Source organism: Tetrao urogallus (assembly GCF_951394365.1).
Source record: "Tetrao urogallus genome assembly, chromosome: 5".
Lineage (NCBI taxonomy): Eukaryota > Metazoa > Chordata > Aves > Galliformes > Phasianidae > Tetrao > Tetrao urogallus.
This window is the reverse complement of record NC_136818.1, coordinates 2,015,337-2,043,318: the sequence shown is the minus strand read 5'-3', so window position 1 is coordinate 2,043,318 and position 27,982 is coordinate 2,015,337. Positions and strand designations below refer to the sequence as shown.

General features: G+C 44.6%; 1 protein-coding gene across 1 annotated transcript in view; it reads left to right on the top strand.

The window, feature by feature from the left end:
* ROR1 (receptor tyrosine kinase like orphan receptor 1) overlaps positions 1-23,391 on the top strand; it is a gene marked incomplete at both ends in the record, with an annotated part of 133,984 nt that extends 110,593 nt beyond the window's left edge. Inside the window, 5 exons of the mRNA XM_079535565.1 lie at positions 13,413-13,540; positions 14,191-14,508; positions 15,345-15,590; positions 18,438-18,649; positions 21,967-23,391. Coding sequence (XP_079391691.1) covers positions 13,413-13,540; positions 14,191-14,508; positions 15,345-15,590; positions 18,438-18,649; positions 21,967-23,391 — 2,329 coding nt within the window. The remainder of the gene's footprint in view (positions 1-13,412; positions 13,541-14,190; positions 14,509-15,344; positions 15,591-18,437; positions 18,650-21,966) is intronic.
* Positions 23,392-27,982: the final 4,591 nt, after the last annotated feature.

The window sequence follows — 27,982 nt, the reverse complement described above, 5'->3', positions numbered from 1 at the left end:
GTCTGTTAATAAACTGAGTCTTGTGAGTTGAACCAAATAGTCACACCGGCCAAGTATTGTTCTGTTAATGCTATAGATCCTTCGTGTTCCCCAGGGCTCTCTTCCCACCGAACTCTCTGGCAGGACAGCCTGGCTTGAGCACACGCTGGGACGGCCAACCCATGCTGCTAAGCTCCATGGTAGGGCTGCCACCAGGACTGCTTGGTTGGTAACAGAATTGCTCTTGATTAACAACATTGTGCCAGCAGTATTTGGTTTCATTTGTTGCTGGAATGAAGCTAAGAGCTTTAGGAAGTGCTGCACAGCCCCAGCCCAGCAAGTGCCCACTGGATGGGAGGAAGACCCCAATTCCCTTGTGGTCGTTCCCAACAACAGCAGTTTTGTGGCCAAGTTCCCTCTAACCCAGAGACCCTTTCTGGAGCTGCTATAAGTTTGCAGTGGCAATGTTGTCCTAACCACTGTATTTTTATGACACATTCCAGTTTTTAGAAGAGATGATGTTTTCTAAGACAATTCCCATCCAAACAAAGTCTCAGCTAGTTCTAATCATAGGGATGATTTAAATGCCTTACAAGGATTTCTTTGAGCCCAAAGTCTGAGAGGCAAGATTTAACCATAGTAGAGCAACAATGATGTTCACCCTTCCCAGTCCATATCAGGTTATGGTGCTGGCTAACAGAGCCTGTCCCAGGCTGCTTTCTGAGGAAGGGCTGGCCCTGAACGTTTATCTTGTCCTCAAAATGGCAATAAAAGATGATTTGGATGTTTTGGAGAGGGTCTACGTGTGAGGAGCCCAAGTGTGTTGTATTCAGACAATGTGGTATCTAAGGTTTCTAGCAGTTGTTCTGTGTGTAGTTACAGTACAGACCCTTCTCCAATTCTGCTTCTCTCTAAGAGCTGGGTACTGCAGTTCTGGGGATGGAGGGGTCAATTTTAAGATGGAACCCAAGGACCAAAGCCTCCTCCTTCTTCCCAGTCCCAGCCTTTGGGGGCTCTCCATTTTGTTTTGGACATTCAGCATAAGAAATCATTGTTACAGGAGAGTATGCTACTTCTGTCCCATGGGACATGGGCTTAAAAGTCTTTCATCGTCTTGTTTTACCTGAAAGCCTGCACCTTCTGGTGGCTGAATGTTCTTGGGGTGCTTCACTGGGATCTGGCAGCCGTGAGAGTTGGTCAGGTGGAAGGGATGAAAGAGGGAGCAAACATTTCAGCAACCAGTTAACATCTGGGGTCATCTCCAAGGTGCACAGATAATGCTGTGCAGTAAGGCCTTTAATTATAAGGGAAATCCCGTTTCAAGGTTTGTAATATTTCTGTGGTTGTAATAAAATGCTCTGCAAAAGCAGGTAGTAAAACCTCAGTGAGAAAATACCTGTTTCTTTTTTTGTTCTCGTATTTTAATGCCCAGCCTCCACTGCTGTTCCTTAAAGAAATCTTCTCCTGATGTTTTCAGTTTGTGCTGATGGGGAGTGGTGAGAGATCTGTTGGAGGTTCATCAGGTCCCAATGGCATGCAGCCACTCAGCCCAGGGCAAAGCTTTGTGCAGGTTTCTGCTCAGCCTGGTGCTGCTGCTGGCCTGGAAATTGACTGACGAGGAAGCACTGAAAGCATTAGCAGTGAAAGCTTCTGTTGCTCGTGGTAGCAATTATTCAAGAGAAATAATAACAACAACAACAATAACAATAGTAATAACAATAATGATGATGAATTACAGTCCTACAAACATGCTGAGCTTGCAGTGCTGCACAGCATTGCGAGGATGTGTCCATCATCCAGCGTCAGCTTCAGAGTTTACCTGGGGTTTGCACAGCCTGCAGCAGGAGCAGGGTTCCAGTGTTTATTCAGTCTAGTAAAAACATTACAAATGTGAATAAACCTGCTTTGACCCACGCTGCTTTCAGTCCTGCCGTGCAGTATAAAACCTTCAGAAGGGGTTTTCCAACCTTGATAAGATCAGTGCATAGGCTGCCTGCATGTAGTTACCTACTTGGTTGCAATTTGTGTTACTTCATCACAAAGTCATTAAGCACGAGGAAGATTATAAGGTGTTACGTTATTTATCCTGATAATTAAAAACACGCACAACACTGGCCTTGGCTGTTTAAAGCAGTAACCTGGGGCAAGTTCAAATACTGTAAAAGGAGTTAATCATCGATTTCAGAGTGTGTCAAGTTTATTGATCTTGTTAACAGGAAAACCCGTGTGTGGCTGCCTCGGTGAGGAAAGAAGGCAGTTATCTGAGCTGTGAGGAGCTGGATGCTGTTGTTGATGCCTGAGCCAACCACAGGCGGTGTTAAGCAAAAATGAATTGCAAACGTTGCCCTGCCACTGTTTTCCAGGCAAATGTCTTGTGTCTGTAAATGTACTTACACCACATTTTCTCTCAGTCATGATTTTGCTGGAGGAGAATGCACACATTCTTTGCTGCAGTGCCATCCAGCAGCTAGCACCTACAGTGCATACAAGTGATCCCTGTCCCAGGTCCAGAGCCACTTTTAGGGTGTCAGAGGTGTAGTCCTCCATCTAACCAGCCTGTGTAAGGGTGGCTGCACTTAGGCTGTCTTCCCCCCCAGTTGTTACGCAGAGCCTCCAGGCATCGCAGAAGGAGTGGGAAGTTAGCCCAGGTGCAAGATCTCTTGAGCTCACGTTGTTGAAAAGATGGGATTTCAGTAGCTGCTATCTTAAGTTGCCTTCTTAGAAGGTAGTTACGTAAATCACTTGTACATTTTATCTGCATTATTATTGGTGGTTCTACCATTTCCGACTTGCGAGAAGGAAGTATGAATTGTTTTAGAATCTCTTAATCTGGAAGCACTAAAAGCATGGCAAAGCCCTTTTCTTTACTGCTTGCAGCTAAGCTGTTTTCTGAATCCTCCTGGTGGGATTTCTGCTTCTCGAGGCAATTTTTGGCATTTATTGAATCTTTGGTGGTGTCAGTATGTCCCTCTCTATGGATGCAGATGCCCAAGCACAGCCAGCAGGTGAGGACCTGAACAAAAGATAACAAGAGCAACTATGATTTTAGCAATGAGAAATGCAGAGGAGTGATCTGGGGAACGTTTGCTTGTGCAGGGAGCTGGTTTGGAGGCCGTAGCTGACATTAGGAGCTGCCGCTGAACCAGATTCTCTGACTCAGCTGATGGGGATTAAACCCAAAGCAGCTCCTGGATGTCTGCAGAGCTTCCCTGTCTTCTTCTGAGTGTGAAGAAGACACACACAGGAATGTTACCCCACCTGTGACACAGAAGGTGATTTTATGGGACAAAACAGACAATATCATCATGCCAAAGTACCCCAACAGGATGAATGGAACAATGCTATACAAGTACTGGTGTCTCCTCGGGTTCTCACTTCATGCACAGTGTGCATAAATCACCTTGCTGCATGGGTTGTGTGTGTGCATGCCTTTCTAGACGAAGGTTGGCATAATCCTTATTTAATTTTTTATGCAGTTGTGAAATAGTGTTAATGTGTTTTATGTTACCATACCATGATAAGAGTTAGTGTTGATACAAACCAGCATTTCACCCACTCAGAGATAAAATACAGCTTTTAGATTTGATAAAACACAACTGCAAAAGTGTGCCAGGACAGACTTTATTTAAGCAAGGCTTTAGGAACAGTTTTTGGAGCTACTTTTATCTGAAATAATATTTTTTCAGTGAGGGAATGCATTGATATCATTTACAATGTGCATACAACTTTATCGATACCAATTAATTTCAGAATTACAGCTGAAATGTTGTGTCCTGTGGCTCAACCCACTGTGCTGAGCCTGGGAGCAGACCCTACCAAGGAGTGCTGCAGCTGGGTGCTGTCAGGGCTCCAAATGTCCTCTGCATCAATTTATGGAAGAGATTGCTTGCAAACTGTCTTAGAATTCTGTCATCCATACGTGGTGGTAAGTTAGCATAATTACCGCTAATGCAAAGCTTCATCAAATTGGCATCTTCAGTTGCTGGCCTGCTGGAGTAACAATAATAATAATAAATAAGCAGCATGGTTTTTATTTCTTGGTAAATATCAGGTAGTTGTGTATCTTGCAGCCAGTCCAGAACAATATTTAACTTTTTCTTCTTCTGCCATTTGAACAAGAAGAAACAGTGCTGGTTTGGGAAGCAGGAAGGTGGTTTATTTCCCCTTGAATAGCAGCAATTGGCTGCAAATGAACTGCCAGATGGCATTATCTTGCATGTTCTGTACAAACACCTTATTGCAAATGAGCTGGGTTTTCCTTTGAGTTCCTTGGACAAACGTTTTAAGCTGGCAGCGTTTCTAACTGGTTGGCCTTGCAAATTCAGCCATGTTTCCTTCTTTACTCACCGCCACGAGAAATAGAAAAATCTAAGGGAGGTCAGAATTTACTTAGTAATTCTTTCAGTGCTGCTGCTGTAGGACAGGAGGAAGGTGTGTTCAGCGTTCATTCTTTCAAGGTAGCAGGAGAAAATGGCAGTGACTGCCTCTTTTGCTGAGAACTTTGGGGAGGTATCTGGCCCATTTCTGAACAGGCAGCTGCCATTTTTACACAGCTCTTTCTTCAGGTCAGGATCTCTGTAATTTAGGCTGGCTGTCCTTCTCAAGGCTAACTGAAACAGGAATCTTCTGGTCCCACATACTGAAGAGTGACTGCTTCATGCTGCTGTGTGCAGCGAGGTGTGATGCTCCTAAAGAAAGCAAACAAGTTCCCTGTGCCTTATTCTGTTACCTTTAGAGAGTGGATGGACAGATCTTAATTTTCACCGAAGCATATTTTCCCTCATATTTGTTGTCTTAAGAATGAGTTTCTTATCTCCAAAGCAATCTTTTTTCAGAAGGCCTTCTCAGTGCAGTGTAACTCATGGTTCCCTTTAAAGCAGGCTGGCTATTCCCAGCTGGGTAGCCTCTATTTATGTGTGTCTGTCAGTAGCAGAATTTATGATAGACCTGCGAGTTATGTGAACTTTAAATGTTTTCACAGTTGTTAAACTTGACCAACTATTTCAAATAAGACTAACTGCTTAAAATGGTCTGGGGCTTACCAGCTACCCCCAGCCAAAGCACAGCATTATGCTCATCAACTCAGCAACCCCCAGGCTGCTCATCAGCAGGGAAAAATGCTGCCTTCGTACCTCGACAGGATTCCTAAGAAAGCCCTGTAGAAAAATGTGTTTTCCACTCGATTTTTTAAAGGAGCCTGGAATGTCAGGTCATCTTTTTCCACATAATCGCTCTCCATCCAGTGTGCTTCCTTTGAAGTGCTCAGCCCAGCAGAAAGGGCCGTGAATGCATTCAGGGCTGGCGTTACCACATCAAGAGCAGCAAGGTAGTGCACAGGTAGTTAGTTACCTCAGCTTGTGTCTGCTGTAGGAGCAGGGCATCCAGCAGCCATCTGTTTGGGTCTGGGTGTGCTGAGGTCTGTGCCTGTGGGCAGGCAGCCCTTGCACAGAACGTGCCCCAGCACCCCCTGGGCAGAGCTAAGCAGCTTCACCAGCATCTCTGTCAGCTTTGCTAAGTAAAAGGAGAAGTAAAATAGCTAATTTTGCAGGGAGCTTAAGCTTGTGTGGTTACTCTTATATTTGCAGTGACTGCAGGCTGTAGTGGTTATTGATGGGTGCAAATTTTTGGTCGAATAATAGTTTAAACAAGCTAACATTATACGTATTATTTTTAATTAACTTCTGCTGAGGCATGTGTTTCACTTTTAATTCAAGTGTCAGATTTGTGAAGTCTGTTTTTCATCATGCTTAAGGTTAAAATATTAGGTCACCAGAAGAAAGACTTACTTGAGTCACATAAGACAAATTAAATGTTAGAAGGAAGGAGAGGGGAGGGAGGAGAAGGAAAAAAAAGAAGCTGTGACTTAAGAAAATAAGGTAGAGCAGGAAAAGGTTAGTGAGAGATAAAATGGGCTGCAGAAGTCCTCAAACTCCTTTTGAAGCGTTCAGATTTGGCTCATGGTGCCACAGAAGATTTAGTATCAGTTATAAATAAATAGTTCAGAGCTGTATTTGCAGTGTCCTGAGGCAGAGGAAGGAGTGGGACGTTGACTTCTGCAGGGAGTCCCTGTGGGCAGCGAACAGTCTGCACTAGTTTTAGCAAGGAATGAAACGGGTCTTTAAGGCACATCACTGGAGAATAGGATGTTTGGGTGTCTTCTGTGGGAGAGAAAGCAAATCATCTGTAGATTGGAAGATTAGCTTGAAAATGAACTTGCTTTCCCACGTTATTGAAATGGCCTATGTGTTAGTACCATAAAAATCTATTTTGTTTTGAATTAAATGTTTGCATTTGTGATGTTTTAATTTATGAACGTGCATTATTTCCTGTGTGTTCTGGAAGACAACGATCCTGCTGCAAAAGCTGGTATCATACAGCAGCAAACACACTCTCTTGCTGAGTAATTTCAGTTGTTGATAATGAGAAAGCAGTTGTGGGACAGACAGAAATCATCAGCAGTGCTAACTGGAAAGTTGGAAATGTTCGTTTTTCCAGAAAAGAAGGGACACCTGACAAAGGAGATTTAATGTAAGGCAAGCAAAAAAGTGTTCCTTAAAACTTTGTTATTATTCTCAGTCTTTTCTCATCATAGAGGTTCAAAGTGCCCTTTCTCTGCTGTTTTCTCAGAGCAGCACACCTCAGAGGACCCAGCTCCTTATACATTACAGCCAGGTTCTGCCGTGCGTTTGATGCAAAGAGAGCTTCTCTTGTAGTATCAGTTGCATGAACACTCACTCTGAGGCCCCATTATGCCTATAACAGGGCAGTTAAATATTGGGGAATAAAGCCCCTAATGTCCAGAAGAAGCCATTTGAAAGGTGTCTGAACCCTGACTGTATTACTGTATTTCTGCTGCGTTTCAAGTTGCTGGGGCTTGGTGTTTTATTTTTTTTAATACATCACAAAGGTGCACCTTTCTGTGAATTCCATGGGGGAGGAAATCCAGTTTGTGGGGAGGAGGCACACAATGTAATCTCCAACTTATTTTATGGCAGAAAGAAAGGTAAATGGCCTCTTTCGTGTGACTAAGTACTGAATAAATTTCTTGATATTCAGGACTTCTATCTGACAAGAGAAAGAATGCAATCTAAGTGTGTCCGTAGTGATTTGTCTCACTGTTTGTGCCCCTGGGAGATCCCTGAGGGGCAGGGGTTGGTTCTTCTCCTGTTCCGTTGTCAACAAGTGCCTCGTGTTGTAGTAATTCTCCCATACAGCAATGCTGAAGGTCAGGACAGTCTCTAGGAAACATCAGCATCCTGGCCAGGGCGCTCACTTAGATAGCTGCAGTGTCTGTGAAAGCCAAGAGATGGTTGATGTAGGAGCACCTTTGGATCTGGAGGCTTTTTATTGCTCACACAAAGAGAGGTGCACCAACTCACGGCAGCGGCTCGGTCAGACTGTTTGAGGGTTGCTCTCTGGTGAGATGGATGTAGATGGGATGTGGTCTGGTCCAATTCATTTGCACGTGCTCACCGTCAGACAGGCCTGCTATGACTCCTTGCAGCCCAGTATTGCTTCTATGGCCTGGCATGGCTTCTTGTGGCCTGGTATTGCTCCCATAGCCTGGTTTTGCTCTTGCAGCCTGGTATCGCTCCTGTGGCCTGGCATCGCTCCTGCAGAATGGCTGCAGCAGAATGATGGTGTGCAGCAGACAAGCGTTCCATCAAGCCCTCCTTATCTAAAGGTTAATGCCTGATGAGAGGCGGATAAGGGATGTGTGTGTGAGATCATCGTGGCTCTGTGAGAGTCAGGGGAGAAGGAGCGTGTTTGGCTGTGCAGCACAAAGCTTTGCTACAAGAGGCAACGCTTAGCACTTGTAATCTTATCCTGCCTGACTGCTCTTCGAAAACGTTACATTTTTTCTCCCGCATCTCAAAACTTGGACAAAGCGACCTTCCAAACATAACCCTCAAATAGCTTTGTCAAACAGAACATGAGTGCGAGAAGTTTCCTGCCATTTCCCTAACTGCGAGCATATGATTTGCAGTTCATCTTGAATAATGATGTAACAGATGTGCCAGGAAAGATCCAAGCACTGTTACCAGGGTCGTTCCCTAACCAGCTGCAGCTGCCGCGCCAGCACACCGCCCAGCCCGTGCATGGGGCCACTGCCTGGGCGAGAGGAGTTTGGGAGGGAGGGCTTGTTATATAGAGTGTTTAAGAGGAGAAAAAGAGTGAATCTCAGAGGCCAACATCCCAGATAATTCGGTTGGTTTTGGCCCGTACTTAAATCCAGTTCATGACCGCAGGTATTGAGCTCATCTAGGCAGCTTTTGCTTTCCAAAAATGACTGATTTTGGTAGAGACACTGTAAAATTTCCTTACAGTGACAAAAAAAAAGCATGCAGTTGTGAATTGGTACATCCTTGCCAAGAGATTGTGTGGGAGTTTTACTTTATTAAGCTTCCAAACTGTGGGTTCCGCACTGCTGCCCGCCTTTGGTTAGCAGAACCGTTTATAGTTCCAGCTGCCTTCCAGCACCCAAATCCCTGACCAGAAGTGAGCAGGGTGGTGAGCGCAATGTTTGGCTGCCCCTAGCGACGTGTCCATGTGACTGGGAGACTTGGGGTGACCAGGGAGCTCTGGCTGTCCCAATTTTAGCAGGGAATGAATGGCCATCATGTGGCCGCAGAGCTGGCCCGGGCCACTGGCTGCCCTCCCTGCGCTGAGCCCTGCAGAGCAGCAGCCCAAAGGCACATCCATTGCTGATGCTGTATCCGTGTCCAGGTTGGAGGCATCGCACGGAGCCGGCCGTCAGTGGGGAAGAGAAGTAACAAGTAAATGAAGGCACTGCTCAGGCAGATCATACTTGCTCGTTGAATTATTTTTTGGTTATGGTTGGGAAAGAGGTGTCTCAGTGGTGCTGTGGGACTCTGCAAATGTAGCGATGACAAAACCCAGCATTATTCATTTTGTATTTTACGCCCTTGCGTTTCTAGTGAGCCGGTTAAACCCTAGCTGCCCTGTGACTTTAGAGGGGTGTCAAAATGCCAATAGCTTATATTACACAGAACTTTTTCTTAAATTACACGGTGACGTGCAAGTCTGGGCAGTTCTCTTCTTTTTACAAAGTAAAATGCAGCCTTCCCATTTCTGAAGTACTGTTATGAAACAGAGCCAATACGTTCCCATTTTCAAAGGCACAAGCAATGGGTTTTTGCTCTTTGGAAAGTCTGACAGAATATTATTCATCTGTTTGCTTTAAGGGATATCTGCCAAGTAGAAACTCTGTACCTTTTATTCTGAGCAAAGCTGGAACACGAGTATGGAACAGAACACAATTTATTTGACAATGTAAAATAATTTATACAGCATTTAAGCATGCACAGAGGGTGTATTCGATACATGTAGTAATAAAAATTTATTGATACACCTTTTAATTAATTGCCAAATTTTATGGAGCAAATTTCTTCCCTCCACGCTGTTGCCCATCAGTGTTTGTTACGAACTCAACTCCTCCAAAGCAGCACCGTCATCGGCCAGGCTGCGGGTTGCAGATGTGAGATGTGTCAGTGCAAGTTTCAGCAGCAAGCAGGGCCCTCGTGGGGCAGCTGCTGAGGGGCACAGGGGTCTGCAGGGGTGTTGGGACCGAGCAGTGTTCCCTTGGAAGAGAAGGGCATAAAGCACTCAGTTGTCTGAGCTGGGCAGTGTTGGCTGCGTTTTCCCATCACTGCTCTGCTGCTGGATATAAATTATTTAGATAAACAGCTGTGAGTAGTTGAGTGCTGTGGTAAAAAAATAAAAAATTAAGCAAGACAAAATGCCTTTCACTTTGTAAATGAGAAATTGTCTGGACAGCCTTCACACAGAACCAGCGCTATTCCTTCTCCACTGGGTAGATCTCAGAGATAATGCCGCATTTATTTGCTGTCGCTCCTCATACCTATTAGTGGTCCTAAAACAGGTTTTGCACACATGCCTTAATCCCCTGCTGGCTTTACATCACCATCTTCCACTGTCACTGCACATTACAGTGTCTTTTCCTTGCTGCTTTTTGTAAATCCTCACTGTGGTAGTGCATATAGCAGTGTGCCAGTGCTGTAAAGAGTGTCAGAAGGGAGAGTGGGGCTTCTATCTCTTCTCTTCGGACATTCAAAGCATTTGGGACCTGGGCTTGCCTTGTCCTCCATCTCTCGTTTGCCCAAAAACATATAAAAATGGTTCTGTGAGTCTTTCTCATCAAATAGTCATGCAAGTCCTACTCAAAGCTGGGGGGGGAAAAAAGAGAGAGAAATCCATGGGGCGTGGAGCACAATTACACCATCTTTGGAATATTTAACTTCAATAAATTGGATGTAATAAAAATAAATACAACACGATCTCGGAAGGTCCAGCTTTTCTATGAATTTATTCAATCGTTCATAGTAAAGTCTGGTAACAAAACTTCAAACTAAACTGAGTTCCCGGGCCTGCTGTTGGTGTGAACCTATGAACCCCAGTGAGTTCTTTCTCAGTTGTTGGCAATTTTGTTTCGTGCTGTGACTTTGATTTTGTGCAGTCAGATATTTGAGGACACCTGAGTACAGTGTAAGCTTAATCCGTGGCACTGTTATCTCACAGAGCTAGAAGTGCTGGAGCATGGGGAGCTGCAGCAGGATCTGACAGCGATGGGCAAGCTCCAAGATAAACGTCAGGGTTGGTCTAGCAAACAGAGTGGAAACCAAATGTGAAAAGAAATAACATTAAAACAGTTAAGTGCTCTATCGTCTGTCAGGCATTCAAATCCACTGCTTTCCTTCTTCTGTGTAGTCGTGGTGAGGTGTGGGATGTGCAGGAGGTGGGGCAGTGTGCTCATGTGTCTGTCCCCAGTCAGCAGTGCCCACAGGCATGGATTGTCTTCTCTCTCATTAGGACTTAAGCTTGTCTGTTGATTTTTACCATGTTAATTGCAGAATGGCTCCTGTCTTACCTCCTGTTGAGCCACAGGACTCACCATGTTGCTGTGGGTGGGGTCATATCAGGACCATGAAGCACGGAGGTGTGCATTGCATGGGTTACGTAGGAGCGATCGGCAGCCTCGGCCTCCATCCATTCTGCATTTAAAGCCAGCCGGGGGCAGCTGCCAGCTGGCAGCAGGAGGTGCAGATGTGCTAAGGCCAGGCAAGAGCTCTGTCCCACTCTGCTGCTCCCACTCCATTTGATTTATCCTTCCGCCCCATCATGGAGCTGTTTTCCAAGACAATTCAAGGTAGTGCCTCCATCTGAGCCACTCATTTTCCATCGTCCCTCTGCAAATCCCGCTGTGGCATGCAGAGGCTTTGGGATCTCAGCTCTCCTCTTTCCTCTGATCTTCACCTCCTGAGATAATCTCCCAAATCCTGTTCCTCGGGGCATTTCCATCAAGGTAAGCAGGTGGCCCTGCTCACCAGCAAGCCGTTCCACTGCAGCCATTGCGCTTCAATCTTTTTTAGTTCAGAGGTGAACCTCAGGGTGAGGGGAATTTGCTTTGCTGATGTTAACTGCATTCCTCCTGATTTTGTCTTCTCTAATTGAGTGTTTAAATTGTGCTGCTTGGTTGTCTATAAGAGCAGCTGTTGTTAGGTGCAGTCCTTGAGTTAAATCTCCTATAAAATTATAATGCAATTTAAAAAATAATCAGAATTGTTATGAAGTAATGAGTTTTATTCTGTCTGGGGATTAGTTGATTAGAAGATGGAGCATTGGCTTCCAGAGCCTGGGGTAACTGCTGTGCTTTTCAGTGCATTTCGGCTGTTGGCCTTTCAGGATCCAGTGGAGGATTTTGGCCATACCCAACTGAGCAGAAACACAGCAATGTGCTCAGGTGTCTGCATCACCAGTGCTGGCCAGCCTGTTGGCATTGGCTGTGCTCTACGCAGCACATCTCAGCCTGCCACTGCTCTAGTTAATAAAGATCGATTGGCAGTTTAGAGAAGATGCCTTCACTCTCCAATTTCCAGTATCCTTGAGAACATCTTGGGACCACCATCCAGTGACACCTGGGCCCCTTCCCACCCGTCTCTCAGCACATGGCAGTTGGCTGTGGAAGGTTCCCACCTCCCGTCCAGCCCTCTCCTCCATCCCTACTCCCAGTGCTCCCAGTGAGAGCCCACGGTCCAGGAACTGCAGAGAGCCGGGAGGTGTGTGGGGTGTGCTAAGGGGTGATCCCAGCACTTCTGCCCTCTAATCCCATTAGTGACAGGGCGATGGGAGCCAGGCTGGACTAAGCCCCGCACACAATGCAGGGTGACTTCAAAGCAGGATGTGCCATTTGCATTTCCAAGCTCTCACAGCCAAGGAGGGGATGAAAGTGGCTTTTGTCAAACCTAATAGCAGAGTTGATTAAAAAAAATGTGATTTTCCCCTATTAGCAGCGTAGTCTGATTGTGCTGTCACTCTTTCAGTGTCTGGGGGGGGATGAATTTAGGGGAAAGAAATACAAAAAGTAAGTAACCTGTTGCCTAAGCCAGCTGCGATCATACCTGGGGGAATTCCAGCATCACTTTTCCTCGCTTGAGAGCCGTATAGGAGCTGTCTTATGTGGGTATTGGCACGAATAGCAGAAAATATTAATGATTCATTAAGCTTCTCCCTGCACCGTGACCTCAGCAGAGCCGAGGTGTCTGTTCAGGAGGTGGGTCCCAAATGTCACCAACTGGGTTCTCAAAGTGAGAAAGTGAAAGGGCAGATTCTCGCCTGCAAACCCCTCGTGGAAACCGCCATAAAGCTGTGTGCCAGCAGCGGGCTGTGCCTTACCTGCTCAAAGTGAGCGGTGCCTGCTCTGGTCTTCAGAGGCTTAGTCATTTCCTTGCTTTGCTTTGTTTGAAGAATATTGGCAAATAATTTCACATCTGGATTTATGCATTGAATGTCTCCTATAGTGTATAAAACAAAGCACCTAATGAAAGAAATCTGGCTTCTTAACTCCTGGTTTAGCTGCGGTTCTGTTTTAGCAATAATTGTTGCCACACCGGTGGAGGATTGAGGAAACATTTCCTATTTGGGGGCTGGGAGGAGTGTGATTTTCATATACGCTTCTAACTCTGTCTCTGCCAGTGTAACTCTTCCTGCTGTGCTCATCACTGTGAAAAGACAGGTATGGTTCAGCGATACCCATTTTTACCACGCAGCTGAACACTCAGGATGTTGCGTGCTCCTTACATTCGCTTCGGAATCATTTGTGAGCTCGTGAAAACTACCTGCGGCGCTGCGGGGATGCAAAGCCTGCGCCGTGCCCTCTGCACCACCTAAAGACCATATAATCCCTTATCACAGGCTCTTAATGGAGGCGAGGACGGCGTGCAGGCTCTGCGCTGCGCCAGCATCCCCAGAACGAATCGCTGGGCTGCAGGACAAACGCTGCGAGCCCCTCACGTCGGGCGCGGAGAATCCGAGCGCCAGCACCCCAGGGAGACGTTTTGTTGCAGAATTGCGTGTGAAATATTTCACCCCTTTGTGTTTATGCTTGATTTCAGGGATGAGTACGAAGAGGATGGTTTTTGCCAGCCCTACCGGGGGATCGCTTGTGCACGGTTTATTGGAAATCGGACCATTTATATGGAGTCTTTGCATATGCAAGGTGAAATAGAAAATCAGATCACAGGTGGGTAAAAAATGCACTTGTCTGTTTCCCGGGAAACTTCTTCCAAAAAGCTGCTAATGCTTTATAAAGTGCAATGCCTCTTTTTCTGTTAGCTGCTGATCCTCAGTTGCTCTGAGCTCCTCGGCACGGATACCGGTTTTCGTGGAATCATAGAATGGTTTGGGTTGAAAGGGGCCTTTAAGATCATCTAATTCCAACCCCATGCTGTAGGCAGGGGCACCTCCCTGTAGGCCAGGTTGCTCACAGCCCCATCCAGCCTGGCCTTGAATGCCTCTGGGGAGTTTTGTCATTGTGCAGCCTGCAAGGGCTTTGATTTTCACTTGCTGGGCCAAAGATATCCAAATATCCAGTGACTTTGCAAGCCATTATAAATTACTTGGGGAAATAATGTATAATTAGATTTTGGGTTTTGGTAACGTGCTTAACATTAGGCCAGTGTTGAAAACCAGATGTGTTTTCTCTGTCAGCGAAATCAGCATCGTTAATAACTTTTAATGCAATTAGTGCTCTGTATTTCTGGAAGGTCTGTTCGTCACCTGGATCTCTGAAAGTAATAGCCACAGTGGGAAGGGAGGGCTGTGCTGGGAAGGCGAAAGCACGGGAGTGAAATTCCCACCAGGTTAGGTAAAATCCCCTTGTATATTTTGCAGCTGCCTTCACCATGATTGGCACTTCCAGCCATTTGTCGGATAAATGCTCCCAGTTTGCTATTCCTTCACTCTGCCACTACGCCTTCCCCTACTGCGATGAGACTTCCCCAGCTCCCAAGCCACGGGATCTGTGCCGCGACGAGTGTGAAATTCTGGAAAACGTCCTGTGTCAGACCGAGTACATCTTTGCTAGATCCAACCCCATGATTCTGATGAGATTAAAGCTGCCCAACTGTGAAGATCTTCCCCAGCCAGACAGCCCGGAAGCCGTCAATTGTATTCGGATTGGGATTCCCATGGCAGACCCCATAAATAAAAGTAAGTGAAAAGTGGTTGTATGTCCATGCAGAAAATGTAATGGTGAGGGGGGCGAAGCTGCCTGTGCCTCAGCGCTGGCGCTAGTGCTGAGCTGTGAAAGTGCAAAGGCACTGTGCTTTACCACTTAGGGCAATTCTGCCCACGCCAGTCTGGCGTGGGCTAAATGCAGAAATATTTTTTCAGTGATTTCTTTAGCTGCGCCCGTGCTTATATCAAAATCCATTAATTTGGTTCTTACCTCTTGTAATTAATAAGTAGAGGGAAACAATGGCATAACCATTTGCATACTGGGGAATTAGAGAATTAGAGAACTGTTTGAGTTGGAAGGGACTCGTAAAGGTCATCAAGTCCAACTCCCCTGCCATGGACAGGATGTTCAGTGTTGGCAGCTTCAGTCTCCCTGTGCAGCTCCAGGGTGCTTATCTGCAGCTCCAGGGTCTTACCTCCAGTCCAGGGCTGTCCCTACTTACTTTAGCCACTGAACTCAGCCTTCAGTCAGGCAGGTCTGCAGCCTGCTCCCAACCTTTATACATCTGAATAACCAAGTATAACACATGGCTTCCACAAACTCTCCACCTTCATACAAAAATAATGGCTGCAATTCAGGTTCCTACTGTAGTTTTTACTTCTTTTGTGTATCTTATATTAAAAACGCTTGGCATAAGCTGTTTTCATTACAGAAGCATAAGCTTCAAATCCGCCCAGGAATGTGAATGCAAAGCAGGCCCCGCATTGCGGCCGCAACAAATTGGAAGCCCGTGCTCCTGAGCTGGCTTCACCGGCCTCGGGCCAGAAGAGGCGTGCAAATCCTTGCCTTCTGTTATCTTCTCTTTCAGATCACAAATGCTACAACAGCACAGGGGTGGACTACCGGGGCACGGTGAGTGTGACCAGGTCGGGGCGGCAGTGCCAGCCGTGGAACTCGCAGTACCCGCACACGCACACCTTCACTGCCATCAGGTACCCGGAGCTCAACGGGGGGCACTCCTACTGCCGCAACCCCGGCAACCAGAAGGACGCCCCGTGGTGCTTCACCTTGGATGAGAATTTCAAGTCCGAGATCTGCGACGTCCCGGCATGTGGTAATTGCTTTTTTACCATAGGCACTTCCTATATATTATCACGGAATATCCGCAGTTGGAGGGGACCCACAAGGAGCACTGAGCCCAACCACTGCACAGCAGCACCAAGCCCAGCTCTGTGCAGAGCCGTGTCCCAGCGCTCCCTGAGCTCCGGCAGCTCAGGCCGACCCACTGCCCTGGGGTGGTGCTGTGCCCACCGCCGTATGGGGTTCAGCCTTTCCCTCGCCCCCACCTGACCCTGCCAAGTAGTGGCATGAACATATTTTAGTAAGGAATATCTCCCCTGGAGCTGGTAGCTCAGCCCGAGCATCCCGGGATTCCCAGGTTGCCATTGGACTCCCCAGTCCAAACAAAATGGCTTTTTGGTTTGTGTTTACCAAACTGCGCTGGCTGCGTTTTGGACTTGCAAAAGGAATAAAAAACTTAGATTCAGATCACATTTTATTCTCCTTTTCTAAGACTTCTAAAAGGAAGTAGATTGCAGACCTAATCAAATGGTTCCTAATGGTTTAATAACAGTACCGATAGCATGCCAAGAAAAATAACAGCTATTTGCATGGTCATGGCAGAAATGCTCTGGAAATTCACAGTAGAAAGTTTCACACACAATTTTATGTTGCTTCTAAGTTGTGACAGTGACATTACCTTTTCCCTTGGAAAGGAGATACCTTTTAATGTTACTGTTCAATAGCCAGAACCAAATGAAATTTTTTTTTTTTTTTTTTTTTTTAAATTAAAAAATTTTTAATATGCTCATTTCTGTACCTCTCTTAAAAATAGATTTAAAACAGAAGCAAAGAATAATATTGAATCTTTCCATAAACTTTGTTTTCTTATTTACATTGTAATATTCCATTATACATAAAGACTGCATTATTACGATACATTATCTTCATATAGCATTTTGTAATAGATACAGCTTGAAGCTATTAACATCTTAGTTTGGAAACAGAGATATGACTTATAAGATTATTTAGAACAATTCTAGCCTTAATTTTGCTTTAGTTTGCTTAAGTTCTTTACGAGGAGAGTGGTTAGGCCCTGGAACGGGCTGCCCAGGGAGGTTGTGGATGCCCCGTCCTTGGATGTGTTCAAGGCCAGGTTGGACGGGGTCCTGGGCAACCTGATCTAAATGTGTATGTTTGGTGGCCCTGCTAGGCAGGGGGGTTGGAACTACATGATCCTTGAGGTCCCTTCCAACCCGGGTGATTCTGTGATTCTGTGAAATTATTTCTGGTTATGGTTGTGAACATTCCTGCAGTGAGACATGTGCCAAAGTCTTTTTCAATTAATGGAAAGATGGGAATCGTTGCCAGAATGGGATCTAAATTATGTCTTTAGTGAAAGAATAGATTGGGGACAGGCAGACAATTTGGGATCATCATGTGCATCACAAACCCTCTCTAAAATTCATATGCACTTTTCAGTCCTTTATCTCTTTTCATGCTGTTTCAGTTCTGCTGTTTTTCTTGCTCATTAGGCACAGTGATGGACTGCACAGAGTAGTTCAAGTTTGATAACCTGGACCCAGGCAGCAGTCAGGATGCTCCACAGGCCTGGTCAGCCCTGGGCTGTCTGCTCCAAGAGCTGCAGGTGCCCGGGTTGGTCCAGCTGGGGGAACCTGGCACAGCCCTGTGCCTTCCATTGCAAATCTGGATAATTGGGTAATTAGGAGTTGCTGGAGGGGAGCTGCTTGCAAGGCCCCCTCTAGATGGGCTTTGAGATCCCAGGACTTTTTTTGGTCTTTTGATGTGTACTAGCTGAAAGCAGAACGCTTTTGGCTGTCTTGCAGGAGTCTCTGGTTTGAACATTTTACTAGATAATAAATGAGATAGGAATTCTTTGAGCCAGCCAGCCTAACAAGGGTTTTAATTACCTCTCACCATTGCCTTAAATGGTACTTGCTGTACAGCTGGGTTGTATGGCATTATTATTTTGAGTACAGACACATAGAGCTATATCAGGTGAGTAGTAATTTAATTGTTCAGTGCTAATCAGCATATTAAAACCCAAATACCGAGAGGGACTTGCATTCTGATGTTTTTGCACGAGCTGAAAGAGCCATTTCAGGCGAATTTTAATAAGTATTGTGCATTCTGTCTCACCAGGACATGCCTAAATGGGAAATGAATTTAATTGGGGTGGCTCTCAAGAAACCTATTAACCTAATGAGGCTTCGTGGCAGGGGCTGCTACTTAATAAGAATAATAATCTCCTTTGACTGAAGTAGCTCAGGTGATGAACTAGTGCCCAGGTCTCCATCTGCTTCATGCTGCTGCTTTCTTCTCCTTTCTTCAACTGTATCTTTCAGTTGTCTCACAAGCTGCAATAGATACGTTTCATAAAAGTTTGTCAACTTGGATATGGGAAACATGGAGCAATTCAAGCATGAGGCTTAGCAGACAGATGTAGTGAAACACTGAGAACGGGAGGCTGGAAATAGATGAGAGATGAAACTGCCCTTTTTAACAGCTGCCCACAAACCTGCTGAAGTCTTTCTTCCGTTTGCTGTTTTAGAAATAAACTTTTCTGTAGAGCTATCCTGAGCCATTGCTTCATTTCACCCCGAGCAGGAGCCACGTGACAGCAGTCAGCTATCCTGTGATGTGAGGAGGTTTGAACCAACATGCTGCAGTGAAATGGTTCCTAGCTTGTTGGTGTCCCTGCTGCTCTGTACTTCTGGGGAATTGTTACTCAACAAAACGAATTGCTCTGTTACTATTAAAGAAGGTGGATTGCAATAGTTTATTCTTCTGAGCGCTCCTAATTGACCCAGAGACATGTTCAGCTGTGTGGAGACTTCATTCATGGCTTGTTTGTTTGTTTGTTTGTGTTTCTCCAAACTAGATTATAAGGACGCCAAAGAAAAGAATAAAATGGAAATCTTGTATATCCTGGTGCCAAGTGTTACGATTCCCCTGGCCATAGCATTGCTCTTCTTCTTCATCTGCATCTGTCGCAACAACCAGAAGTCGTCCTCCCCTCCAGTTCAGAGACAGCCAAAGCACGTCAGAGGGCAGAATGTGGAGATGTCGATGCTCAACGCCTATAAACCAAAGGTGAGCCCGCAGCTCGTTCCTGCTTTGACTTTTTGCTGCCCGTAAGGGCAGGGAGTGCAATGCTTTGATCAATTCAGTGCTGAAAAGTTAAGCTGATTTCCAACTTGTGGTTTCTGCTGGTGCCTTTACTTCGGGTGAGCACTTTTCTTGTCAGCAGCAGCATAGCGAGTGCGGACCTGTGGCGGTAATTCCTGTATGTCTGTATGCAGAAATAGAAGCTGGAGCTTTTTGTAGCAGCCCATTCCCGAAGTACCTCTCGATTACTTCTTTGGAGGCCTTTCTGAAGTCAGAAAGTAGTGCAGATAAATATATGATTCAGCATTTTCTCAAGAGAGTTTTTTCCTGGGTCTGCTGTAGACACATGTCACCTTCAGTCAGCTGAAATCACTTTGGAAAGATTTGCTCCTTGTTTTTTCAGGCTTACCCATTCTCTCAGTTAAAAGAGAAATTACTGAAACGGAGCCCAAGGATCTGACTCCAGCTCTGGCCAGCACAGCTGGTGTGGAGCTGCTCTTGTTACCAGAGTTGTTTTGCTTCACTGTAGTCTCAGGTTCATGAAGCGCTTGCTTTTAAAATCATTTAAGATTTAAGCACGATTAACCTTGAGCTCCTTGTTTATCAGCAGGGGCAGCCAGTGTGCAAACCTGCTTGGATCACCCACTCGGGGCTGTAAATGCCTTCTGCCACCTACAGGCAGAACAGCGCCCTGCAGAGATTATTTCATTGTCTTCTTTTTTATCACCGTGCCAGTTCTCTTCAACAACAGCTTAAGGGAGGTGAAGCATTTCACAGGCAAGACCAACATCTACAAATAATTAGAAACTGTAGAATGTGATGTGTGAACCCCTCAGACGTGCCTTTGCACAAGCTGTTATTTTTGCAGAAAGATGACATAGTGAAATTAACCCAAATTCTGACTTTTACTGAAGCGTTAGCAGTGTGAACACTAAGTGTTGCTTCTTCAGATTTTGCTGCCTTTGTTCAACCATTGCTGTTGCAAGTATTCTTTCCACGCTGCAGAGATCTGCAGTGCAAGGTCTCTGTATAAGTTCATGGTGTTGCACAGCATAATGCTCACATGAGGCTCCTTGTTTTAAATAGTTACAGATACTGGGACTGCAGGGGTGGACAGGCAGAGTTTGGTCTGCACAGCAAATCTGTCTTTCTTTTTCCTTTTCAGTTCTTAATTTCAACTTCCACGTACAGCTTAGAGCAGCTGAAAATGCTTAATACTTGCTTAATAACAAAACACCTGCTTAAAAACCAAGTGTGGGTAATAGTAGAGAAACATTTTACTTGGTAGGTGTCACAACTACACCTTGCATCCAACCTCTGTGGAGTATTTTGATAAATTCGGATTTGCTTCTTGGTCCCCACTCAAAGATATTTTGCTAAAATCCTCACCAAACTGGAAATGATGGGAACATCAGCTTCATTTGAACAAGGCCCCATTTTCCTCCCGGGCTGCCGACACACCGATGCCTCGTGCCTGCTGCATAGGAAAGCGACTTACCCAAAAGTATTTTGCAAATGTAGAGCACACTGTCTTCTTGTTACGTTTCAAGTCATATGGTGCAAAAAGCTCATTCCGTGTTTTCCTACTAGGAAACTGAGCTCTGCCTGTTTCAGATGTTTTGATTGCCTTTCAAACGAAATTTTAAAAGAAAGGAAGTGGAATCCTATTTTTAAATACCGTATCCAGCATTAATGTCAGCTTGGGGGTAAAACCACTCCTAGGCTTGAAGCTCCAGGCGAGGTGGATGCGTGTTTGCTCGGACAAATAAAAATGTTAGCATTTCAGCCCGCTTCAGTTTTAAAGGATTTTAATTGCCTTCCAAAAATACAATAAACGGAGCTCATCCTGTCATTCACCTAATGGAAGGGGCCGATGCAGAGATAGGGGCGGGGGGCTTCGCTCCCACTGCTCTGCCTTTGTACTCAGTTTACTTTGGCGTGCTGCCTCATATGTATTTTACACTTCTTTACATTTTGTACACCGCTGTATGACAAATACTTGTCAAACAAAAACTAAGCAGATTTATAACCGCTTAACTTGAAATGAGCCCTTCCTGCCAAAACTTTATGACTTCATTTTCTTTCATAGTTTTCCACTATGTTGGTTCAAACAGACAAACCCTGCCCGAGGTCAGACAGAGGTCATTTCACTTTCATTACTAAAATATAATTTACAATATGCCAGACCTAAACAAGTTTTAGCCTAAAGGATTTGTATAATATAAACCATCTGTTCCTCAACAATATAGCTAATTTCCTGCCATCACCGTACAGTCTACTGGCTGCCCGCTTAAATGGTTCGATGATGATGATGGTGATGATTATTTATGCAGTATTTGTCTAAAAACTGAAAGTGGTCAGTGCAATTAGAATTCATTTCTTCTGAGATGCCACGTCTAAATGATTTTTTTAAACGTGAGTTATTTTGCTCTGTTGCTACTGTAAAGCTGCAGCGATAATGTTTCAGGAATGCAACGCTCACGTTTACGCTCTTCTGCAAAAAGTAGATCCCAAACTCATTAGCCTTAAATTACTACCTGTAGCGATGCAGAGGGCCCAAAATGGCTGTGTTTGCATGTAGGTTAACAGCACGTGTGGAAGTTGATACTTGAATATCATGCAACTTCCTTATGGCCTAAGAGCAAACAACAACAGAGTTTCAAAGAGTTTCCCTTTCTCCTTTTACCAGTATCTCCTTTTTCCAGCTGACTGTCCCACACGCTTTAGGATTGATCACTCAATCAAGGGTGAACAGAAATATTCTCTCCTGTACGTGGAAGGGTTAATAGCAGAGTCAAGGAAGAATTGGCTACAAGAACAGAACTGTAAGAAAAAAAGGTTTCTGCTAAAACCGTAGGCTCTGGCCCAGAAAGCACTTCAGCGTGCACTTAGCTTGAAGTATGTGAATTGCCTCAATTCCTCAGATCAGTCAGATTCAATTGGAAGTATATAAATGCCCAAACCCAAGTATATAAATGCCTCTGCTGAAATGCTGATGGTTCCTGCACATATTTGTATTTCATACTTACTACTTTTATCTGATCTTGTGCAGAGGGTAAAAAGTAATAGAAAATTTAGGTTTGGAACAGGGTTCAGAGTAAGATAAAGCAGCTTCCAGCCCTGAGCTGTGCTGATGCTGGGATGCTGGCATCCCTCAGGATGGATCTGGGCCGGGGCCACTGCTGTGCTTTCGCTTGCATCTTGCAGGGCTGTGCAGCCCCAGGAAGGAGCTCTAGTGTTGGTTTGCATGGTTTTCAGAGTTCCAGTGTGAAAAGACCTTCTTGCTGTCATTTCTTTCCCAGAGCAAGGCTAAGGAGTTGCCTCTCTCTGCCGTTCGTTTCATGGAAGAACTGGGTGAATGTGCTTTCGGCAAAATCTACAAGGGACACCTCTACCTTCCAGGCATGGACCATGCTCAGCTCATTGCAATCAAGACACTGAAAGACTTTAACAACCCCCAGCAGTGGGCAGAGTTCCAGCAAGAAGCATCTCTTATGGCCGAGCTCCACCACCCTAACATCGTTTGTCTCTTAGGTGTGGTGACCCAGGAGCAGCCTGTCTGCATGCTCTTCGAGTACATGAACCAAGGAGACCTGCACGAGTTCCTCATCATGAGATCACCACACTCAGATGTTGGGTGTAGCAGCGATGAGGATGGAACTGTAAAATCCAGCCTGGACCACGGGGATTTCCTGCATATTGCAGTCCAGATTGCAGCAGGGATGGAATACTTATCAAGCCATTTCTTTGTCCATAAAGATCTTGCGACTCGTAACATTTTAATTGGAGAACAGCTTCACGTGAAAATATCAGACCTTGGACTCTCGAGAGAAATCTACTCAGCAGATTATTACAGAGTTCAAAACAAATCTCTTTTGCCGATTCGCTGGATGCCACCGGAGGCGATAATGTACGGCAAGTTCTCTTCTGATTCAGATATTTGGTCATTCGGAGTTGTTTTATGGGAGATATTCAGCTTTGGACTTCAACCGTATTACGGATTTAGCAATCAAGAAGTCATAGAGATGATCAGGAAACGACAGCTGCTGCCGTGCTCTGAAGACTGCCCTCCTCGAATGTACAGCCTGATGACGGAGTGCTGGCACGACCTGCCCTCTCGGAGGCCGCGATTCAAAGAAATCCACGCCAGGCTGCGCTCCTGGGAGGGCCTGTCAAGCCACACTAGTTCCACCACCCCCTCAGGTGGGAACGCCACCACTCAGACAACTTCCCTCAGCGCAAGCCCCGTCAGTAACCTGAGTAATCCCAGGTACCCTAACTACATGTTTCCAGCACAAGGCATAGCGCAAGGCCAAATCGCCGGGTTCATAGGGCCGCCCTTACCTCAAAACCAGCGATACATCCCGATCAACGGGTACCCGATTCCTGCAGGCTATGCCGCTTTCCCAGCCGCCCACTACCAGCCGCAGGGCCCGCCCAGGGTCATCCAGCACTGTCCTCCTCCAAAGAGCCGATCTCCCAGCAGTGCCAGCGGATCCACGAGCACGGGTCACGTCACAAGTTTGCCATCGTCAGGATCCAACCAGGAGGCAAACATCCCTTTGCTGTCCCATATGTCGATCCCCAGTCACCCGGGCGGAATCGGTATAACCGTTTTTGGAAACAAAACTCAAAAACCGTACAAAATTGACTCGAAGCAGTCTTCCCTACTAGGAGACTCGAGCATCCACGGACCTAATGAATCTATGATTTCAGCTGAATTGTAAATAAGTGAGGCCTTTGTAAATATAACTATTTACGATACAAACTAGACAGTAGTAGAAAAGATTTATATTCAAATATTTTATTAAAGATTCTTCTGGTTGTTTAACAGACATCGCAGCAAGTATCTTCTGTGAAGTTTAACTGCTTAACAGGATGGGCAGAGCAACCAGACAAAGATCCTTGTGGTATGAATACTCAGCTTTGTGAATGGACGCATTGTTTCTCCAAGTGCCACCGACAGCTCCAAGAGGGGAAGGGGGGATTTTTTTGAAGCAAGAACATTTTATCATACGCTTTTTCACAGCTTGTTAAGCCTCTGATGTGGTTTAAATCACAGGAATTTTTTAATGCTGAAAACGTATTTTAATATTTGTCTCTTTTTTTAGGAGATGCAAATATTCGGCGATCTACTGGGTGTGCAATTTCAGTTCCAATAGCTAGTTAAAATATTTGCAGTCGAGGATTATGTTTCAAGTATGCGAACTGAGAGCTGGATAAATTCCTTCAGGTAGGATTTTGGTCTTGTGTTACGTTGGGAGTCTGAGTCCAGATTCAGGCCAAAAAGGGCGTTTCACACGCCACAATAGCTTGAGTTATCAGGTTGAGAAAACCATCTGCTATTGGCTGCTGAAGATGGCTGGAGTTGTAAGAAATTGCCTTAAAGGAAATGAAATTAAAGTGCTTTAATTTCAGAACCTGAATCAACTTCTTGAAAGACAACATTTCATAATTTTTATAGGTAGATAAAGTGGAAATTGTGTATCCTTTTGTTGCTATGCAACTGTTTAATGGAAAGGCTCCAAACCACAGTTTTATATATGACAGTTTTTCCCAGTAATATTTATTGTTTCAGATCAATACGTAATTTCAGTGACTATGACTCCAGTAACCCTGAAAGAAGGGAAACTCGCATTCCATCAGGCAGCAGATCCGTTGATAGCAATTTACGGTCAATTTTAATAATGTGAATTAATTTTCATCCTAGAAACATGACATGCATTAATTACTAAAATGTATTCAGGTATGAGCAATCTACAATATTCATTTGAAACCACTTTAATGAGTTACAGAAGTGCTGTGTACCTTAACGACTTTTCGCAGTCTCTCTTTTGTACTGAATCGTATTTTTTATTGTACACAATGGAAACAATCTTTGCTCAGTTGACAATGTTGTATAATATGACTTTATTTTTATCTTTTTGCACAAAAGTGTGATGATGTTTTGTACAGCAGAAGTGAAAATACATCTCTGCATTTTATATCTTGGTCTGTTTCTTTTTATTTTTACCCTGATGTAGATGTTCTTGAAATATATTATGGTGATATTCAGCCACTACCTTATACAAATATTTTTCTTTGTTTTCACTGCATGCGTTTAATCACTGTATTACTTGACGATTGATTTATTAATTACGGGCATTTCAATTAGGCAAGCATGAAAATGTAATAACAAAGGCTATTTTATAACGAAGATATGTGCATTTTTGTATTTCACATGCCAGAGATGATATTAAACACTGATTATTTTATGCTGCTGTTTATTAAAACGTTGTATTAACATAATCATATCAGTATATCCTCAATTTTGGTAAAAGATGTACAAGAAGTTTTGTATTTACAGCAAGATCAAATGTGCTTGGATGGGAGGCTGCCCAAAGGCTCACTCGAGCCAGCCACGGAGTTCTGCCAATAATATCTGCAGTCTTAAGCTAAGATGAATGCTTGACCATGCAGAGCTGACAGAAGAAGAGGGATAGCATGGATGCACTGTGAGAAGGATGCTGCCAAGGCTGTGATCCTGTAGGTGCAGTGTAGCCCGTTACCAGGCACCCGTACCTAAGCTGTATGTCCTGCTGCATGGTGTGAGCTCGCCTGGTGCACTGTGTTGCAGCTGGATCCGGAGGTGCCAGGCTGCCTCTGTTGCACAGGCACAAAGCTGTACTTGCAGGTTAAGATCAGTAATTATACAGCAAGGACTTTTTCTGACTTCTGAATACTTCATGAATCTGAGATGTCAGCTTCCATGTGGTTCAAATTTAGATCTGTATCAGTAATGAAAATATGTTACGTGTTAGGTAAAATTTAATTTTGACTGAAGATTCAGACAATAATTACATCTTATTAACTTCTGTGTCTGTGTCAGCTTACCAGACTCCCAAACGCTAAAAACTTACTTTTGAACAGAAGTGTTTTACAGGAACTGATGAGGTGTTTTTTTCTCGAACCCATTAGCTCTTAAGTGAGCGGTGGCTGGAGAATTGCTCCTTCTCACTCATATCCACAGCTCTGTGGCACTCACTCGTGTCTTGTTCAGTGAACAGTACCTGTATTGTCACTCTTGAAGCATTTTGTCTGTGTTCCTGCTGCGTACTCTTTCAAGCGGATGTACAATTATTTTGCATCCTAAGCATGACGTACACTGGGAAAGAAAAATGATTTCTTTCGCCTGTGTTTTATGATGAGCTTCCTTAGCCTATCCCTGTAAGGACTGAAGTTTCCAACTCGAAAGTTAGCCTGCCACTTTGTACGTATCATGCTTGAGAAAAAGAAGAAACTCTGTGCAGCCAGACAGGTTTGCGGTCCTCAGGTTATGTGGTTATGCAAAAGTTTTGGTAAAGTACATGCTGAAAATGAAGTCAGTGGAGAAGAAAGAATCTTTGCATCATGGATGACATGATGTATGTGGAAAAACACTGCTGAAAAGGATCTTGATAGATCACGGTCAGTGATACCAAGGTATTTGCTGTCAATAAATGTATGAAGAAAATGAAAGTATCTCCAGGAGGCCCTCTTTGAACCTTCGCAGGCTGGAAGAGGCAGCAGCAGAACCAGCTCATAGACACCTGAGCAGCTGGCCTCTGCTGGATGGAACAGCAAGGCTCATCTGACCCACTGGGACAAATTTGAACATGCTGGACGTGATGCCAAAGACAAGAATGAGGCACGCTGGAGCCAAACCACGCTTACATCAGTGCTGTGCATGCTCAGCTCCCACAGGACTGCATCTTATCTATGTGGGCACAGCTGTGAATTTGCATACTTAGCTTTAATCACCTGAGTAGGAAAGCAGTAACCTAATGCTTAGTGGAGCAGCAGTGGGAATAGTCCCTGACACACCTTGTGGTTTTATGCTCAAACACAAAAGCTCACTCACAGTTCAGTTTAGCTTTGTTCCCCTTTGTTTCAAAGCAAGCTGTATCCTTAAGGTTAAAATATTTTTAGACTCACAGTTAGGAGCTGGAAGCCAGCGCTGCACAACGCACCTGAAACCTCTTATGAAGACCTCTTCCTGCCCTCCTCTCTCTCTCAGTGGTTGAAGTTTGTTGACTGAGGCTGAAATCACGGTCTTGGCTCACAAATGCTGCTAAGGGAACAAATGCTAGAGCAGAGAGGCAGGAATTCATCAGAGAGAGAGGGAGAAAAAAAAAACCCATCTTCTAGAAACCGATTAGATAATGTAAAGAAGAGATCCTGCCAGAAATTAAGAAATTGCTCCTCAGGTGGGAATGCAGACCTACAGATGAAAGCTATTTTAATGGCAAAAGAAGGAAGAGGAAATTTTCCAGATTGCTGTTGCTAAATGCTAGAATCATCTTACCTTCTTCCTTCAAAGCGATAGGACAGCCAAGACTTGGAAATGTAATAATGGATTGAGAGCTCTAGAGGTTTGGAAGTAAAACTCTGAATAAACACTGATCAGTAAGCCTTCAATCTGGAGAATCTCATCCTCTCCGGGTTAGCTTATATTTCATTAAAAGAGAATAAATATTTTCTGATTTAAAGACCAAAACGTGGAGGCTGAAATGAAGATTTGTATCCTTTGTTCCCACAAAGGAGCTATTATAGAGGGTTTCTGCATCATCTGGATTGAAAGCAGAAGGTAAGGCAGAGAAGTACTTGTGTGGAAATTTGAGCTGGGAAACTCAGAAATACCAGTACATGTTTATCCAGAGCATGAGAAATTGTCAAAAAGGAATCTATTATTTGCTTTGCATGAATAAGGATATCCAAGAAAGTTTCAGGCTTGGAAATACTCTATTACATTTGCTTATTGTTCCAATATTGTTCTGTAACCTACGTTCACCAGAAGAACTTTAAAATGTCCACCTAACTCAAAACACTCCTGACAGTACGGCAGGCAATACGAAAACTATCTGAAGTACAAACACATGCTGCTCCCTATGGACCATTTCTATGAAACGAGTGCCTTCCATATCTATTGGCTCCAGTTAGTGTATTTATCAGAAGGGATTTGGCTCGTTGGCAGGATCTCTTTTCAGTATGCCCTTACAATCAGTGCATAGCACTAAGGTAGCTGGGACTTTAATGACCCGCATGCAAGAAGAGAGTACAACAACTGCTTGCAAATTATATGTATTAATTAGAAATTAATGAACGTTGCAGAGCTGCAGGTGGTGAGCAAGAGCCACTTACACGTGGTGGTGATATCACTTGCAGAAAACAAGCTTCTCAATGCTCCTTGTGGAAGCATCCACAGGAGTCTTTGCACTGATTTTAGCGGTGTCTGAATCAGTGTTTTTAGCTTCTGGAGTCTTTAGGGATTTTAATGAACTCGATAAAAGCCTGAAGCTT